Source organism: Erpetoichthys calabaricus, chromosome 18 (genome assembly GCF_900747795.2).
Source record: "Erpetoichthys calabaricus chromosome 18, fErpCal1.3, whole genome shotgun sequence".
Taxonomy (NCBI): domain Eukaryota; kingdom Metazoa; phylum Chordata; class Cladistia; order Polypteriformes; family Polypteridae; genus Erpetoichthys; species Erpetoichthys calabaricus.
Window position 1 is genome coordinate 60,284,058 of NC_041411.2, and position 18,983 is coordinate 60,303,040.

The 18,983-nt window shown below is 40.1% G+C and overlaps 2 protein-coding genes across 5 annotated transcripts in view; one reads left to right on the forward strand and one right to left on the reverse strand.

The window, feature by feature from the left end:
- The window catches only part of fbln2 (fibulin 2), an 890,980-nt gene that overhangs the window by 840,803 nt on the left and 31,194 nt on the right, over positions 1-18,983 (forward strand). The window lies entirely within an intron of this gene.
- ptpdc1a (protein tyrosine phosphatase domain containing 1a) overlaps positions 1-18,983 on the reverse strand; it is a 193,484-nt gene that overhangs the window by 89,370 nt on the left and 85,131 nt on the right. For all 3 annotated transcript variants that reach the window (XM_028824639.2, XM_051921443.1, XM_051921444.1), the window contains one exon: positions 11,952-12,089. In XM_028824639.2, coding sequence (XP_028680472.2) covers positions 11,952-12,089 — 138 coding nt within the window. The remainder of the gene's footprint in view (positions 1-11,951; positions 12,090-18,983) is intronic.

The following is an 18,983-nucleotide window of genomic DNA, read 5'->3' on the forward strand; positions in this document are numbered from 1 at the left end:
CCTGCCTGCACAAAGCGGACAGCGAGCATGCCTGCCTCAGACCCAAGCAAGATGGCCGCGACAAGAAGACGGCGAGCCAGTCTGGGAAACCGCAGAGGGGAAGCCCATACGCCGATACCGTCCACGTGACCTCGCGCGATGGATGCCGGGATGGGAAAGACCTCCTCGGTTCCTTAGGTGAGGATACGTCTTCCCCGACGCGTCTGAGCTCCCTGAAGGGGAAGGGGGCAGCGAGCGAAGCGGCGCCATTAATTAATAAAGAGGGACGGGACGTGACTGTAGTGTCTGCCGGCAAAATTAAAAAGGCAGACCGCAGCCAGTCGCAGGAGGCTACCTGTTCCTCTAAAGACTCCAAGTCCCAGAAGCCCTTGCGCTCATCAGCAGAGCACGTGCCAGGAGTGGACGTGCTCATTGGTTCCCGGTCGGCAGGTGACCAAAATAAGGAAATAGCCTTACTGCCGGCCGAGACAAATAACTTAATAAACTTGCAGGAGCTCGAGAAATGTCTCGCGCCCCTTTACGCTTTCTTCCAGGGACTACAGGAGGTGAAGGAGCGTGTGGAGGAGCTGGGAGCTGCAGCCGAAGCGCCGTTGAAGGGACTGATGACGTGCCTTCGGCGGTTAGGCCGTGAAGCCCCGGCCTCGATTAATGCGGCGGTGCAGGTAGGTGCTCTCTGTACCGTATATAATAAGGGGACGCAGTGTGAATCGGCACCGCGTTTAATAAGTTGCGGTTGCCAAAGCGCTGTGTCTCCGACAGTAGAGTGTGGCACCATGACGGAGTGGTTGGGTAATTGTCCGTTAGAACTGGAGCAGCGGTATCAGACGCTGCTCGGGACTAAGGCGGACGTTAAAAGCCCGATCCGCGTGATAAGGGGGTTGCCGTTGGTTAATGATGAGGCGGGGGAAGCACCGATCGTCCCGAGACAGCTGAATAGTGCTGTTACCCGGAGCGATACGGTACTAATGACGCCGCCTCTGAGTTTACATAGGACAACGGGCGTGCAAACAGCAAAGAGGCTCTCTCTTTCCCATAGAGAGCCTCACGTTGTGCACAAGCCCCAGAGAAAGCAGGAGATCCCCACACAGAAATGCGGGTCTCCTAACAGGGAAAAGGATAGGGCAAAGAGCAGCAAAGCGGCTGTTAACCCCTCCTTGGCGGAGGACAGGGTGGAGCTGACAGAATTCCCGAGGTGCTTCAGGTCTCGGGAAGAGAGGCCACCAGGAGGACGTCGGCGGTGCTACAACTGCCGGCAACCGGGCCACGTATGGCGTAGTTGTCCCCGGAGGACAGGGGAGCGGTGGAACAGCAGATACACCGTCCCCCCAAGGTTCGCCGGGGGGTCTAGACAACGGAACCATGGCCCGGATCCCGCGCCCTCCTGGAGGAGGACGTCCCTCGCGGGAATCGACGCTCCGCCCCACTGCTCGTCGCTAAGGGGGAGGGACTGTGACAGGCGACCGGCTATGGACTCCGGTCGTCACCCCCAGGCTGCTAGGAGGAGCCCTCCGGACAGCATATTTGTGCCCCGAGTTCCAGCAGGGCCTCATGGACTTTGTAGTGTTTTGACACAGCCCTGCTGGATACCCTGGGGGCCGCCAGGAGTCGCTGTAGGGGGGCTAGTGGGCTCTGGCATGCCCTATAACCCGGGAGTGCATCCCAGTCACGTGACTGGAAGAAGCGATGTGCTCCCGGGATGAAGAAAAGGACTTTGCCCTGACCCGGAAGGAAAACAGACTTGTGGGTTTGGCTTGGAGCCACTTCCGGGTCAGGGGCTATAAAGGAACTCTGGGAAGCCCAGAACACTGAACTGAGCTGGGAGGTAGGGTGGCGACGTGTCTGGGAGAGGAGGGGTATTGTATTGAGAAAGAGTTTATTTGTGTATGAGTAGTGTGGTGAGGAGAGTGCTTGGTGCACTGTATTATAATAAAAAGAGTTATTATTATACTTTCACCTGGTCCGAAGAGTGGTACCTGAGGGTTCGAGAGGTGGACGACACGCTTAACTGCTACAGAGGAAAAAAATTTTTTTTTGTTTTTATTCTTTACTTTCATAGTTATCAATATATAAAACAACCAAAATATATTAAAAAAATATAAAATTTGCAATGTTTTTTAAATGTAACCAAATTGTCACATTCGTCCATGGATCTATAATACAAGAATAAAAAATGCACCTTCATTTCTATATTATTTTTCATCTTATTTTATTATTAAATAAAAAAAACAAACTGAAAGCTTATTTTATTTATAAAGTACAGTAATCCCTCGCTACTTCGCGGTTCACTTTTCGCGGATTCACGACTTCGCGGATTTTTAAATACAAGTGATTGCCCGCCTATCGCGGAAGTTATGTTCCAGACCCATCAGCAACAGGAGAAAATCCGTGATATAGAAAGACCATATAAATAAACATTTTTTTAGTTTAAGCCTTAAAATACCCATCCCACATGCTTTAAACACATGTAAACTTATAAAACACACTTTGTTAACACATATGATATGTGGATGTCGGGCTAAGGATATGAGTAACATCTCACTATTATAAAACATTTTAACTTCACGCAAGACAAGACAGTGAGACAGGAAAATTGGTGATGTACACCTAAAAGCCTGATTGTACAGGCTTTTAAATTATTGACACGCAGAGCGACAAGCAGCACAAACCCAGCACAAAGTCCACTTCTCCTTAGCGTTCATTCAGCTCCCCACCCCCTTGACAATGCGAACTGCGCTTCCGGGGAGGGGGGGTTTGAGCGAAGGTGCGTTCAGCTCTCACACACCCACACACACACACACTCCTCGAGCAGAGCGACAAGCAGGCATTTTGGCAGAAGCAGCACAAAGTCCATTTCTGCTCAGCGTGAGTTCAGCTGCCCCCCTTCACAAAGCGAGTGCAGACACATTGACGTCTGATCGCTGCGTGCAGGCAGTGTGCAGTGTTGGTCTGAGGTGTTTAAGAATGTAGAAAGTGTTTAAGAGCATAGGAAGTGTTTATAAGAGTGTGGGAAAGGTTAACAAGAGAGTGAGAAAGGTTTATATGAGTGTGGGAAGGGTTTATAAAGCCTTAAAATATGTATAAATAATAAAATAAATATAGGTCGCTACTTCGCGGATTTCACCTATCGCGGGGGGGCTCTGGAACGTAACCCCCGCGATAGGTGAGGGATTACTGTATAATACAAAATGTATTTGTTTATAATTTTAGTTAGTGTGAAATTGAACAAAACAATTTTTTTCTTTTGTGATACAAAGATGAACTTTGCATTTGCTGCAGAAAAATACTGGTGCACTCTTGCAATTTACATTTTTGCATCTTCCTCTGTTTGTGACCTCAGGGTAATGGTGAAGACCATCCAAACGGATATCACTTCCAGGGATACTTTTGGTGGCAGGACCTCTTCTCTTTTTGTTAGCAAACTCAACATCAGTAGAACTAGTAGAAGGTCTGCCTCTTTTTGTTGGTCTATTACTTTTTTCTTCAAGAAGAAGAGCTTCGGTGATGCTCATTTTGAACTCTTGCAGACTTTGGATCTTTTTTTTTGGTAACTGAAGGCTCTCACAGTCTCTACGATAAAGTAGCCAAGAGTTCACAACAGTCACATCTATAAAATGAAAAAATAATTTGTGATAATATTTTTTCAATCTGATGTGAATTCTGTACAGTGCAATTAGCGAGTCCATCAAATCAACACCTCCCATAAACTGATTGTAGGTTTTCACAATAGCGGGGCAATCGATTGTGATGGTTTGTTTTGTCTTTTTGTCATATCGCTTACAGTTGGCCTTTGGTTCTGCCGAGGCAAAAGTTGACATAAGGTTTACAACTCTATTATCTGCCCATTTCACTACACGTACTTCAGTATCTTCAACTAGAGCAGTCACTTCTTGATGGGACCCTTTGCCTCTTTTCATCAAATCTTTGTCCTTGATTAGTTTGATGCCAGGCAAACGATTGATTCTAACAGTTCCCAAGCTAAATATTTTTTTCTTTGCTAAAGTTGTCATCAAAGGAAGTGACGTAAACCAGTTATCAAAATATAATAAATGGTTCAATCCAACAGGAATTGATTGGGCCAATTTCAGTACTACATTTGAACTAGCTCCCAAGTCGGGTTCTCCTAATACCGGTTCAATTTTCTCTGAATATATGAAAAAATCATACATGATGCCTTTGTCATCGCAAAGAACAAACAATTTGTATCCCCACTTGTGTGGTTTGCTGGGTATATATTGTTTCATGCTTGATCTACCTTTGAATGGAACTATCTGTTCATCCACGCATAGCATTTGGGGCATTGGTATTTCCCGAAACTTTTTTTGTAAATGGTCTATCAAAGGCCGGATCTTGAATAATTTATCTGTTTTCTCATTAGGTAAGGGAATTTGTGAATTATCATTGAAGTGAATCTTGGACTTTATTTCTTCCCATTTATCTCTACTTATCACTTCCGATACAATAGGACAGTTTAGTTTGCTCTTCCAATATAAACGTGAATTTGAGAGCTTCACCATAGACATAGCAAGCAGTGTACCCAAAAATTGCTCAAGTTCCTGGCTACTCAGTGCAAGAGGTTTATTGGGATTTTGCTGGATTGCATAAAGATTTGATTGGTCGACAATATGAGTAATGATATCCTTCGAGAAAAAATGTCTAAAATATTCAACAGGACGTTTTATTACCCCAGAAGAATCTATTTGTCCTAACCATTCAGGCATAGGTCTAGCTGTACCGTCTCCAGAAATGTGCCGCCAAAGAGGAATTCTTTTTGATTGGAAATTTCTTGATGTAGATGGCTTTGAACTTGTAGTTATTGGAATTGATTCTTCAACTTCAACAACTGAAGTTTCTAACTCATCTTCACTAGTATTATCATTACTAACTACGAGGTCTTCTAATTCATCCAAATCAAAATAATCGGGCGCATATTCACTTCCTATCATGGGAAAAAATAAATATTGTTATCAAAATAGTTTGAATAGCAATATAATTAAAATTTTATATCCATCCATCCATTTTCCAACCCGCTGAATCTGAACACAGGATCACGGGGGTCTGCTGGAGCCAATCCCAGTCAACACAGGGCACAAGGCAGGAAACAAACCCCGGCCAGGGTGCCAGCCCACCGCAGGGCACACACTAGGGACAATTTAGAATTGCCAATGCATCTAACCTGCATGTCTTTGGACTGTGGGAGGAAACCCAAGCAGACACGAGGAGAACATGCAAACTCCACGCAGGGAGGACCTGAGAAGCAAACCCAGGTCTCCCAACTGCAAGGCAGCAGCGCTACCCACTGTGCCACCGTGCTGCCCAAATTGTATATTGTAAAATCAAAATTTTTAAATATAATACACATTTTATTTACCAGTGTCATCCGTATTAGCATCTGGTTCCTTGTCTGAGTCTGTACCGCTTCCATCTAGGTCATAAATTCGCCGTTTTCCATAAAACAAACCACAATCCATGCTGTGGTAATTTTTGTCACCGTCGAATCAAAAGACGAACGTAACGAATTCGTTACGTTTTGAAAAAGCGGAAATATATAATAAATATAATGTTTTTTATGAGTATTACACCTTTGACATAAAAACTACAGTTTTATGAACATATACAAAAAATATCAACACTAAAACTTCACTAGATTGAAAATTATCGTAAAATGCACTGAACGCCAACGAGCACCTAACCACACACGCACAATCGGTCGAAACATGTGCCACTATTCAAGCATTTGGCCGCTAAAATGCCTGACTAGCGGTATGCATTTGTAATAGTAAAGTGCGCCGATTTCGTTGACATCGTCGTCGGCTCCAAAAGCTTTAGAATTTCTGTACCAGATACGTTTTAATTAAATGTTACGAAAACGTCGCGCTCGGCGTTATAGGGTTAAGGAGATTAAATATTACTGTAGAAAAAAAAAAAAACTAAAACAGCCAAATGGGGCTATGCATACAAACTTAAAAGGTTTAAATAAAACAGAAATATACACTTTTATTTTTACTTGCTTAAGTTGTGGAGGGTGTATCCTGTAGCAAAGCCCTAACTTTTTTCGTGAAAGCCCGTTTCAGTCAATAAGTCTTAAAAACAGGTGTAAAGATATTGACAATAAGGTACGCAAACCCACCAAGACATGGAATCGTTTAAATCAAGTATCATTACATCTTCCTTTCTTAAAGAGAAGTAAGGCAGTACTTATAAGCTTACATATATATATATATATATATATATATATATATATATATATATATATATATATATATATATATATATATATATATATATATATATATACATATATACATATATATATATATATATATATATACATATATACATATATATATATATATATATATATATACATATATATATACATATATACATATATATATATATAATATATATATATATATATATATATATATATATATATATATAAATCCCCGCGAAGTACTGCTTTTAAATTTTTATGAAGAAGAAAAGCTTTTTAAATTGAGGGAAAATATCCCAATAGCAATTTGTTAAGGATCTGTTTTTTTGTGAAGCAGCCTTAACACAGCTTTTCCGCTGTTTTATAAACGAACGCCATATAAGGTCTTCCTTTTTCCTTGCTTCGCCAAGGAAAGAGCCTTTTTATTAAAACCAAGGGTTCTTCGCTTTTTTTTTTTGTTTTTTTATTACGATTGTTATAGTTCTGTTTGTATACGACATTGTCAGTTCAGCACTCAGGTTGTAATATGACCAAGCTGTGCAAGCTTACTGTTAAGAATGCAACGTATAGTTGTACATGAGAAAAGCAATCTTGCCTCAAATCAATGGCAAACTTTTGTAGGTCTATGAACTTAATTTAAAGTTTAGGTTTACACGGTGCTTTCTTTCCGAAGTACCTGCACTCATGAATATGTCTGTATGCGTCAGTCGCTCCAATCCCCGCGCTTCGCACCAGCGAAGTACTGCTTTTAAATTTTTATTAAGAAGAAAATAAAACCTTTTAAAATTGAGGGAAAATATACCAATAACAGTTTGTTAAGGATCTGTTTTTTTGTGAAGCTGCGTTCACTCGAGTGATCACTTCGAGATGACTTGCTGGCTAACCATAAGCGTTACCTGGTAGGTAACCACCCATACAATCAGATTGTGAATCAGACTACGAATGCCGTGAATGTAATTACCCCCGATCTACATGCTGTCAAATAAACGAACCACACGCCGTGGCGCAATTTTAGGGGCTTAGCCTCTAGCGCTGACGTCCGAGGTTCGATTCCCGTAAGGGAGTGAAGTGAGCGCTTCGCACCGGCGAAGTACTGCTTTTAAATTTTTATTAAGAAGAAAAGAAAACCTTTTTAAATTAAGTCTTAAAAAGAGCTGTAAAGATATTGACAATAAGCTACGCAAACCCACCAAGACATGCAATCGTTTAAATCAAAGCGCGAGTCGAAAAACACCATCCCATAATATTAGTTAACGATTAACACATTTCTATATGTATTGTAAGCATACAATACAACTGATAATATGTTGCGCTTATTTATCTGGTGTACTGACATTTTTGCGCGTTTAACGGCTGAAATCTAACGTGGTTTGTGCCCTTCAGAATGAAAAGAGTTTGCATTTACCTTTTTAATAAAAGGCGAGCTTTTAAGCCTGAGAAATCACCCCGTAAATGCACACGTTTAATTGCACATGTGTTAATATGTATGCTTACACAGTATTAAAAGACACTCAACAAGTACACAGTATTAAAAGACAGTCAACAATTAACGTCATTTACCTTCGTTCCCGCGTTTGACTTGTGCTGTAAATCTCTTCCTCGTTTTCAGTTCACGTGATTACGTAGGAGGCGTAATACGTGATGACGCGATACGTGACTCCGCCTCCTCCATTAGAGTATATGGACAAAAAACAGGTTCCAGTTATGACCATTACACGTAGAATTTCAAAATGAAACCTGCCTAACTTTTGTAAGTAAGCTGTAAGGAATGAGCCTGCCAAATTTCAGCCTTCTACCTACACGGGAAGTTGGAGAATTAGTGATGAATGAGTCAGTCAAACAGGTTCCAGTTATGACCATTACGCGTAGAATTTCGAAATAAAACCTGCCTAATTTTTGTAAGTAAGCTGTAAGGAATGAGCCTGCCAAATTTCAGACTTCTACCTACACGGGAAGTTGGAGAATTAGTGATGAGTGAGTCAGTCAAACAGGTTCCAGTTATGACCATTATGTGTAGAATTTCGAAATAAAACCTGCCTAACTTTTGTAAGTAAGCTGTAAGGAATGACCCTGCCAAATTTCAGACTTCTACCTACACGGGAAGTTGGAGAATTAGTGATGAGTCAGTCAGTCAGTCAGTGAGGGCTTTGCCTTTTATTAGTATAGATATATATATATTATATATATATATATAGTATATATATTATATATATATATATATACATATATACACACACACACATATTATATATATATATATATATATATATATATATATATATATATATATATACTGTATGTATGTGTATGTATATATATATATATATATATAATATATATATATATATATATTTTTTTTTTTTTTTTTTTTTAATACAGCTGTTATTGTCGAGCATTAGTGAAAAAGATCAGATGAGTCTACAGACTTAAATATTCCTTTACAAGATTTATTCAGTCTCTTAAATATTATGAATTATATCAATCTAGATAGCAGGAGACAGAGCTGGAGGTAGCAAGGTTAAAGATGCTAAGATTTGTACTGGGTGTGACGAGGATGGACAGGATTAGGAATGAGTACATTAGAGGGTCAGCTCAAGTTGGACGGTTGGGAGACAAAGTTAGCGAGGCGAGATTGTATTGGTTTAAACATGTGCAGAGTAGAGATCTTGAGTAAATTGGGAGAAGGATGTTAAGGATAGAGCTCTTGGGTAAGAGGAAAAGAGAAGGCCTAAGAGGAGGTTTATGGATGTGGTAAGAGAGGACATGCAGGTGCTGGGTGTCACAGAGTAAGATGCAGAGGATAGGAAGATATGGAAAAAGATGATCTGCTGTGGTAACCCCTAACAGGGGCAGCTGAAAGAATAAGAAGATATCACTCTGCTACACATATTTGCTTCTCATATAAATAAATGTAAAAGGACATCCCAATGTAATGTGTCTCAGGGGAGATGCTAGACAAGCTGTTGATGATCTCATACTAGATCAACCAACTGAACAGGCATCTACAGCACTGGAGTTATTCCTGGATGAAGCATTTTTTATTTGTTTTTGACAAAGGAAGTGAAGATGCCTATCACTGGCAACTGCAAAACAGAAAGCTCCCTTCGCCCCCCCTCAGTGGTGTTAGAAACACAAAGGTGAGCATGGCTTTCATCTTAAAGTCTGACATGGTTTGAGATGGTGATGAGAATCCAAAAAGAGTTAACAACAATGAAATGATACTCGTAGTAAATGACTGATTTCATGATATGAAACGAAAAGCCAAGGAAAATGACACCTTTTATTGGATAACTAAAAAGATTACAATATGCAAGCTTTCGAGGCAACCAGGCCCCTTCTTCAGGCATTACATCTTGCCTGAAGAAGGGGCCTGAGTTGCCTCGAACACTTGAATATTGTAATCTTTTTAGTTATCCAATAAAAGGTGTCATTTTGCTTGGCTTTTCTCTACATTCATAATGGCTAACAAGGTACAACACCCTAGTACTAATGATATGAAACTAAAGAAACAGTAAAAAAAGTTATTTTTCCCCAAATACTCTAATCTGTCACAGCGTTAAAACCATTGATGTGTTAAGGGAATAGCGTTGATTAGTTAAAATGGCACCAATCAAGAGGGAGTGGGAGGTATATTAGACAGCAATTGAACACACAGTTCTTGAAGATGAAGTGTTTGAAGCAGGAAAAACAGGAAAGCGTAAGGATCTAAGCGACTTTGATAATGGCCAAATTGTGATTGCAGGGCGACTGGTCCAGAGAATTTCCAAAAAAGGTATGCAATGAATAGTACGTACCAAAAGTTGTCCAAGGAAGGACAAATGAAGAAACAGTGACGGGGTCATGGATGTCCAAGGCTCAGTGATATAAATGTGGAGTGAAGGCTAGCCCATCTGGTTTGATTCATGGAAGGGCTACTGTAGGACAACTGCTGAAAATGTTGGCCATCAGAGAAAGGTGGTTCCCCTTGATCATAGGAAAGGTGCTATATAAATAAAATGTATTATTATTATAATAATATTATTATTATAATATTATTAATAATAATAATAAAAATGGTGTCAGAACCCACAATGAATCACAGCCTACTGTGTAAGGGGCTGCGTAGATGCAAACTAGTCAGAGTGCCCAAGCCAACACCTGTCCACTACCAAAATCGCAGGTGAGTGTCAGAACTGGATAGTGGAGCAATGAAATAGGTGACCCGGTCTAATGAATCACGTTTCCTTTTAGATCATGTGGACAACCAGGCATGTGTGTCATTTACCTGGGGAAGAGATGGCAGCAGGATGCACTATGAGAAGAAGGCAAGCCTGCAGAGGAAGTGTGATGCTCTGGTCAATGTTCTGCTGGGAAACCTTGAATCCAAGCATTCATATGTATGTTAATTTGATGTGTACTACATATCTAAAGATTGCTGCAGACCATGTACACCCCATCGTGGCAATAGTATTCCCTGATGGCAGTGGCCTCTTTCAGCAGAATAATACACCCTACCACAATGCAATAGTTGGTCAGGAACATGACAAAGAGTTCTAGCTGTTAACTTGGCCTCCACATTCTCTAGATCTCAAGCTGATCGAGTATCTCTAGGATGTGCTGGAAAAACAACTTCAATCCATGGAGGTCCCACCTCTCGCCTCGCAACTTACAGGACTTAAAGGATCCGCTGTTAACGTATTGGTGCCAGATATTACAGGAAACTATCAGAGGTCTTGTGGAGTTCCATGTCTCCATGGGTCAAAGTTGTTTTTGGCTGCATGAGGAGAACTTACACAATATTAGGCAGGTGGTTTTAACATTGTGGCTGATAGCTGTATGTGTCAAAAGATTACAATAATCACTGGGGAATCACAGAAAGGAATTCACAAATATTTCTGAAGGCACATATAACATTTTTAATCTCATGTTAAAACCCATTTTGCAATAAAGTGTCTTCATTTTAGAATGTCAATGTCCAGTATCAACTGTTGCTTCGGTTAATAATTTCTATAATATCTCTACAACCCGCTTTATCTCTGGTCTGTTTAAATTGTTGATGCTAATAAAATCATCTTGCCATACTAACAGCCATGTACAGTACATACAGTGCATATCCAGGTTACATTCCCCAAGGAAGACTCTCCAACTCAATCCCAAGACCTGGAGAGAAAAATGCCTGTGCATCCGGTAAAGCCATAGCAAGAAGTCAAGAAGGTGCTGAGTGGGCTGAAGCATGTACATATACAAGCAAAATTTGGTTCTGCTATCAAGATTTCCCAAGGCTTATTATTATTATTATTTTTATGATAACAAAACATAGCACTCCTTGCTGAATGTATGTTTTATAAATTTACAAAAAAAACAAACAAACAAAAAAAAAAAAAAAAAAAAGATGTTTTTCTGGCTAAGATGCTCTTGATTAGATTGTGCTGTATTTGAAGAATGCTGTATAAAATGCAGATGAAATGGCATTAAAAAAAGTAAATTAGTAAGGTTGTAATTACACATGCCTTAAGAGTAGTGTGCTAAGAAAAAAATGAGAAAACACTTAAATTAGTATATTGTTTAGAAAGATCATTTTCGATTAGATCAGATTCTATTAACAATCAATCAAAACCTTTTGTGTGATCATGTTTTTGGTTTTAGAAATTTTTAACATATTTAAGGCTGAACACTACAAAGAATTTTTTTCAAATATCGTTTTCCCAGTGTGTTCACATCAAGTTCCTACAATAAACAATTTTAGAAGTTATCTTACCTGTTCTGCCTAACCCTGCATGACAGTGAATTGCCATTTTCCCCTCTTGAATTGCAAAGGACATTACTTTCACCATGTCAAGAATAGTGGTGAGAGAGGCCACTCCATAGTCCTTCCATCCAAAATTATAAAAATAAACTGAAATAAGACAAAGAAGAATGGGGGAGAGGGAGGGAAGGAAAAGTGAACATAATTTCAATCCTCAAGGACCCACTTTATTAAGCAACCTTACAAGGATCTCACTTCTTTAATTTCTTAAAACTTTCACAAGAAATAACTATGCAAAAAATTCTACAGATTTTTTTAAATTCATCAACTAAGCAAACAATGCCAAATATAAAATGGAATAAAATATGAATAAAGAAGATTTCTGTTTACCTTTTAGAAGGCATGATTTTATCTTAGGCAAGCTGGATTAACATACATGTAACATCAAATTTATGGTAACAAAGTACTGGAGCCTATCACTGGTACACTGAGTGCAAGGCTGGATACAACCATGGACAAGGTACAATTCCCTTGTATGCACACAACATTCTCAGAGGGTCAAATTGGAATCACTAGCCAATCTAAAAAATAACAAGGTAGTTATTCTCTGTTTTGTTAGAATAACTAAGAATTTAACAATATCAAAATGCAGTAAGGGGGAGGAAGAACATATTGTCTTCAGAACAGCTACAGTCATTCTTAAAATGTTGTCATAACATTCTTGAACTACGTGTAATGGAATAGTGCAGCATTTGGCAAAAAAAGAAAAACGTTATTTGAGGGATGAAGGAGGTGGAAATTCTTTGCGCATTCTGTGCCCCAGAACCTCACATAAATGTTAAATGATGTTTAGATTTGATGACTGGAAGGTGATGGAATGTATTCAAGACTATCCAGGTGTTCATGAAACCCTGATTGAATCAGTTTGGTAGTGTGTATAGTGAATCATCCTGGAATAGAAGAACTACACCATTCAGTACAGAATATTTGATCAGGTGCAGCAGATCAAGCCCCTCTATATTTTTTCAATGTTTTTGCACCCTCTTCACAAGCAGATGGCACCTGGGAGCCCAGTAACATGAATGCGCTTAAGCAAAATTACAAAATTTTGGAAGTGTATGCAAAAAGTTTTACTGTGATTTTCAAACACGGAGTTGGATTTAATTACATGTGCCAAGTTGGAGCACTGCGATTGACTTTGGCATAGACTGTCCTAGCAGAAAGTTGTACTGAACAAATATTGAGCGAGTTCTATACAGGATGAGTTATTACTTTGACCTTTTTCTGTGCTTTGCATGTGTATCCCGTTACATTGTTCCTAATTCCTACTACATATACGTGTTTTATTTTATTTTTTTTTAATATATATAATGCTGTTTTTCCACAATCGTTAAATGAAGAAAATAAAGTCCATTACGCATTAAAATTCCCTCATGTTTCCGGTTTGCTGATATGCTGGATTGTACTGGTCTTCAGTCACTGGGCTTCCATCCTTCCCTTTTCATTCTTCCTGCTTCTCCAATAACAAATTGCAACACAGAAACCGTCTCCATGAAAGTAAAGTGAGCTGCAATATTTGAACACTAAGTATTCAAAAATTTTTTAAAGATAGAAATCTTAACATTTATAATTAACAGTCTAATTATTTAAATAAGAAAGGGGATCGGAGGGTGTGTTCCAACTACTGAGGGATCACACGCCTCAGCCTCCCTGGAAAAGTCTATTCGGGGGTTCTGGAGAGGAGGGTTCGTCGGATAGTCGAGCCTCGGATTCAGGAGGAACAGTGTGGTTTTCGTCCTGGTCGCAGAACAGTGGACCAGCTCTACACCCTTAGCAGGGTCCTGGAGGGTGCATGGGAGTTTGCCCAACCAGTCTACATGTGTTTTGTGGACTTGGAAAAGGCATTCGACCGTGTCCCTCGGGGAATCCAGTGGGGTGTACTCCAAGAGTATGGGGTACCAGACGCCCTGATAAGGGCTTTTCGGTCCCTGTACGATCGGTGCCAGAGCTTGGTCCGCATTGCCGGCAGTAAGTCGAACCCGTTTCCAGTGAAAGTTCTACTCCGCCAGGGCTGCCCTTTGTCACCGATTCTGTTCATAACTTTTATGGACAGAATTTCTAGGAGCAGCCAGGGCGTTGAGGGGGTCCGGTTTGGTGGACTCAGGATTGGGTCACTGCTTTTTGCAGATGATGTTGTCCTGTTTGCTTCATCAGGCCGTGATCTTCAGCTCTCTCTGGATCGGTTTCGCAGCCGAGTGTGAAGCGGCTAGGATGGGAATTAGCACCTTCAAATCCGAGACCATGGTCCTCGGAGTGCCCTCTCAGGGTTGGTAGCGAGATCCTGTCCCAAGTGGAGGAGTTCAAGTATCTCGGGGTCTTGTTCACGAGTGAGGGAAGAATGGAACGCGAGATCGACAGGCGGATCGGTGTGGCATCCGCAGTAATGCGGGCTCTACATCGGTCTGTCATGGTGAAAAAGGAGCTGAGCCGCTAGGCGAAGCTCTCAATTTACCAGTCGATCTATGTTCCTATTCTCACCTATGGTCATGAGCTATGGGTAGTGACTGAAAGAGCGAGATTGCGAATACAAGTGGCTGAAATGAGTTTCCCCCGCAGGGTGTCTGGGCTTTCCCTTAAAGATAGGGTGAGAAGCTCAGTCCTCTGGGAGGGGCTCAGAGTAGAGCCGCTGCTCCTTCGCATCGAGAGGAGTCACGTGAGGTGGCTCGGGCATCTGATCAGGATGCCACCTGGACGCCTCCCTGGTGAGGTGTTCCGGGCACGTCTAACCGGGAGGAGGCCCCGGGGAAGACCCAGGACATGCTGGAGGGACTATGTCTCTTGGCTGGCCTGGGAACGCCTTGGGATTCTCCCGGAAGAGCTAGAAGAAGTGGCCAGGGAGAGGGAAGTCTGAGCATCTCTGCTCAAGCTGCTGCCCCTGCGACCCGACCTCGGATAAGCAGAAGGAGGATGGATAGATGGATGGATGGATGATTTAAATAAATTCAACAATTTATTTATAAAATATCACACTATGAATGCTTTATTGCATTTCAGCATGATATGTCAGTTATAAATCTTAGTATACTAAATGTGTAGGAATCTTACATTTCTGATATAAATGCCTTTCATAGAATAAATTTGTGAAATGAAAAGCAAAACCCATTCTTAAGTATATAGCCTGCTTTTAGAGTTGACCTTGGTACACAACTCTCAGTGATCACAAAGAGTATAAAGCTGAATGCTGATAAAGCAATAAAAGAAGCTTAAGCTAGCCACATGCATGTTCCCAGTTTGTAGCAGTTTGGAGGCGTTGCTTGTCCTCAGTAAAAATGCAACAGAATAGATACTACAAAACTCCAGCAGGAGTGCACAAGGGAGAACAAGCTATCAGTGCATGATTTGAAAGAGGTTTGATTCAGACTTCAGTGTGAATCGATTGCAAAGCAAAACTGCCCAACTCCAAGTGTTCTAAGAAGATGTGCTAAAATTGTTATCTCTATTACCACTTGTTGCAGTAAAAGAGAAAGTTTATACAGCGATCCTCCAACCTTCCCCCACTCCTTCCCAACAACAACTAGGGCAAATTAATCCTGGTCGGGATGCCACTCAGTCAAGGTGCACCAACACTCAAGTGCTATCATTCATAATGTCACCCAGTAATATTATACAACAGATTAGAAAGAGCATCATATAGATCACCACTGGTTTATTATTATTATTAATTTAGTGGTCTCCTCTGTGAAACACTTGCCAGACCTATTCAGACTTGGCCAATCGTGTCTAATTTTTATTCCCAAATATGACAAGCTACTGTCCTGAGTCTGGCTTTGTTAAAGATTAAGAAGTCAAGTCAGATACTGTTGTGTGCTTTACACAAATCTAACTCTTTATGTAATTAGTCATGTGTAAGCTCTATAATTGTATTTTACCTATTATAGCCCTCTGAGCCTGCACTCACTATATAAAAATGAACTGAATTGAACAGGTTGCACAATCAAAAGATGTTTTTATTTAAGTGGCATAGAAAATCTTTGTGAATGCAACAACAAAAATATTACAGCTACAGGAATTATTTTGAAAAGTAAAACATTTTGGGTTACTGGTGTTAATAGGACTCATCTGAATCGCCAGTCAACCCAGTCCATGATCTCTTTTTATATATAAAAAGGGATTTTAACATGTAGTTATCCTAAATGGGTTGTTACAAATAACTGAGGGAATACTACTAAGCATGCAGCAGGTTCTTACATTACTGTATACCATAAAAAGAGAGATTCTCCACACAATTATACTGCACATTATAAACAAAATAATCCAAAACATGTGTTAATTTTCTGACACCAGTAATACCAGTACAGTCAGGGGTGTGTGTGCGCGCTGGGGAGTCTTTCTGAGAAACACCTGTAAACCTTTAGGATGTGTTTAGCTCTGCTACATCATATTTTCAAGGTTTCTGAATTTATTCCCTACAATGTTCATATCTCAGATGATTTGCACATTAAGGAAAGGAAATCCATCCATCCATGGTCGAGGGAAAGCTGGAGCTTATCTCAGCAAACATCAAGCGCAAAATAGGAATCCTGGAATGGACATTAGTTAACTGCAGGGAAAGAAATCCTTTTCTTTAACCATTGAATCAAGGTCTGCAAACCCTGGTTGGCAACTGAGCACTCAGTGAAGAAGTACTGCTTTTTAACCTTATTTGTGATTGTTTGCCGTAGGATCGTGGAGTGTCGGCCAATCACAAATGATGGGTATCCTTTTCTTAATAAGGCCACATTTAAATATGTTAATAAACAATGAATATGAGGCATGGTGAAGCAGTGGTTGTGCTGTTGCCTCATAGTATGCAGTCCCTAGTGCTCCCTACAAGGAGTTTGCATGTGGGGCAGCATGGATTTTCTTTTTTTTTTTCTGTTTATTAATTTTTATTGTAATCATTCCATACAAATAGATCAATTTATAACCAAACAAAATTGAAGGCAAATAGGAGAATTGCTTAGGGCTTTTTAATAAAGCAACAATAAATAAAAGAAAGGGAGAAATAAATATATAGGTAAATAAGAGATGGAGAAGGGAATTAAATGCGGTAATAGTTATTTCTCTTATTCTAAAATAATATTGATTAGATCCTGCCAGGTTTTGAAAAAATTTTGTACAGATCCTCTAACTGAGAATTTGATTTTTTTCCAATTTCAAATAATATAAAACATCGGTTTCCCACTGACTTATTAGAGGAGATTTAGGATTCTTCCAATTTAACAGAATAAGTCTGCGTGCCAAAAGTGTAGTGAATGCAATCACCGTTTGCTTGTCCTTTTCCACTTCAAGTTCATCTGGAAGAACACCGAACACAGCAGTTAATGGGTTAGGAGGAATTGTGATACCAAGGCTGTCTGAAAGGCACTTAAAAATTTTGGTCCAAAATGATGTTAGTTTGGTGCAGGCCCAGAACATGTGACCCAGTGAGGCAGGAGCTTGGTTGCAGCGTTCGCAGGTTGGATCTTGCCCTGGAAACATTTTGGACAGTTTTAAGCGAGACAGATGGGCTCGATATATAATTTTTAGTTGAATAATTCTATGCTTTGCGCATATGGAGCTTGAGTGAATTCTCTGCATTGCTATCTTCCACTCCTTCTCTGATATATTGATTAAGAGATCTTCTTCCCAATGTCCTCTTGGATCTTTGAAAGGTAGGGACTCTAATAAGATTTTATATAATGCGGAAATGGTGTTTAATTCCTCAAAATTGAGCAGTATTTTTTCCAGCATTATAGAGGGTGCAAGGTGGGGGAAATCGGGCAATTTCTGTTTAACAAAATTTCTAATTTGAAGATAGTGAAAGATGGATTTTAAATGGGTTCTCCGATTACCTGCCACAGTCCAAAGACATGCAGATTAGGTGTATTGGATATACTGAACTGACCCTAATGTGTGCTTCGGGGCGTGTCTGAATGTGTTCACTCCATGTTAATTCTGCACCCTGCCCAAGGATTGTTCATTCCTTGCACTCAATGCTTACCTGGAAAGGCTCCATCTGCCCTGTGACTATACACTGAGAGAATATGATTTATAGTTTCTTCAGTCATATAAGTGTTTAGGACAGACATGAGCTTTTAAAATCCAGAATCAAACAACAAAAAAAATGCATCATGCCAAATTTTCTAAACCATTTATTCACTGGAAAGCTGGAGTCTATCCTTTCAAGCATCATGCACAAGGCAGGAAAACTTCGATAGGGTGTCAGTCCATTGCAGGGAAGGAAATGCATTTCTACAAACATTGAATCAAAGTTTGTAAATCCTGGCAAATGTGGACTTACTTAGGAAGTACTCATTCCTTGTGAGATGCAGTAAGAGTGTGCTTTTTAATCTTATTTGTGATAATTTCCTGAGGTCTGCTGAGGGATTGTGGAAGTGTCACCAGTTCCAGCAGTTCTACCTCTGAGAGAGTGCAAGTACTTTGGACGCTGGGAATTAGTGTGCTTGACTCCAAGTCACACTTTGTTCTGCTAAAGTCAACGGTGCTTTATACTGTTTATCCCAGATTTACGTATCTTTATATTCACGGTTTGCCTGTTAGCACACCAGAGAGTAGGAGAATGCAGGGCTTACTGCAATGCTGATGTGGCGGAGGGAAATTGCTTGATTTAGAGAACCAAATGAGGCTGACTCCTTTGCGACAAAGTGTCAGTAAGAACACACAGATGCACCAAAAAGGGCCTTCTTATGAAGCCTTTCAAGGAGTTACAAGTAGTTAAAACACAGATGCTTAATTAGCAATATAAATTTATTGAAGTATTCATGTAATATTCAGACATTAAAGTTCAAACATGAACTCTAGTTTTGCCATCTAATTTCTTAAATTGTAATGGACATATATATATATATATATATATATATGTATATACATATATACAAGTTTAAAATGGTTTAAAATATACACTTCAATCCCAACGTACAAAGTAGTATTATTTATACATACATATCTAGACCAAAGAGAAGCCATTGGAACAGTACAATCATTATCCAGTTCTTTACTGGG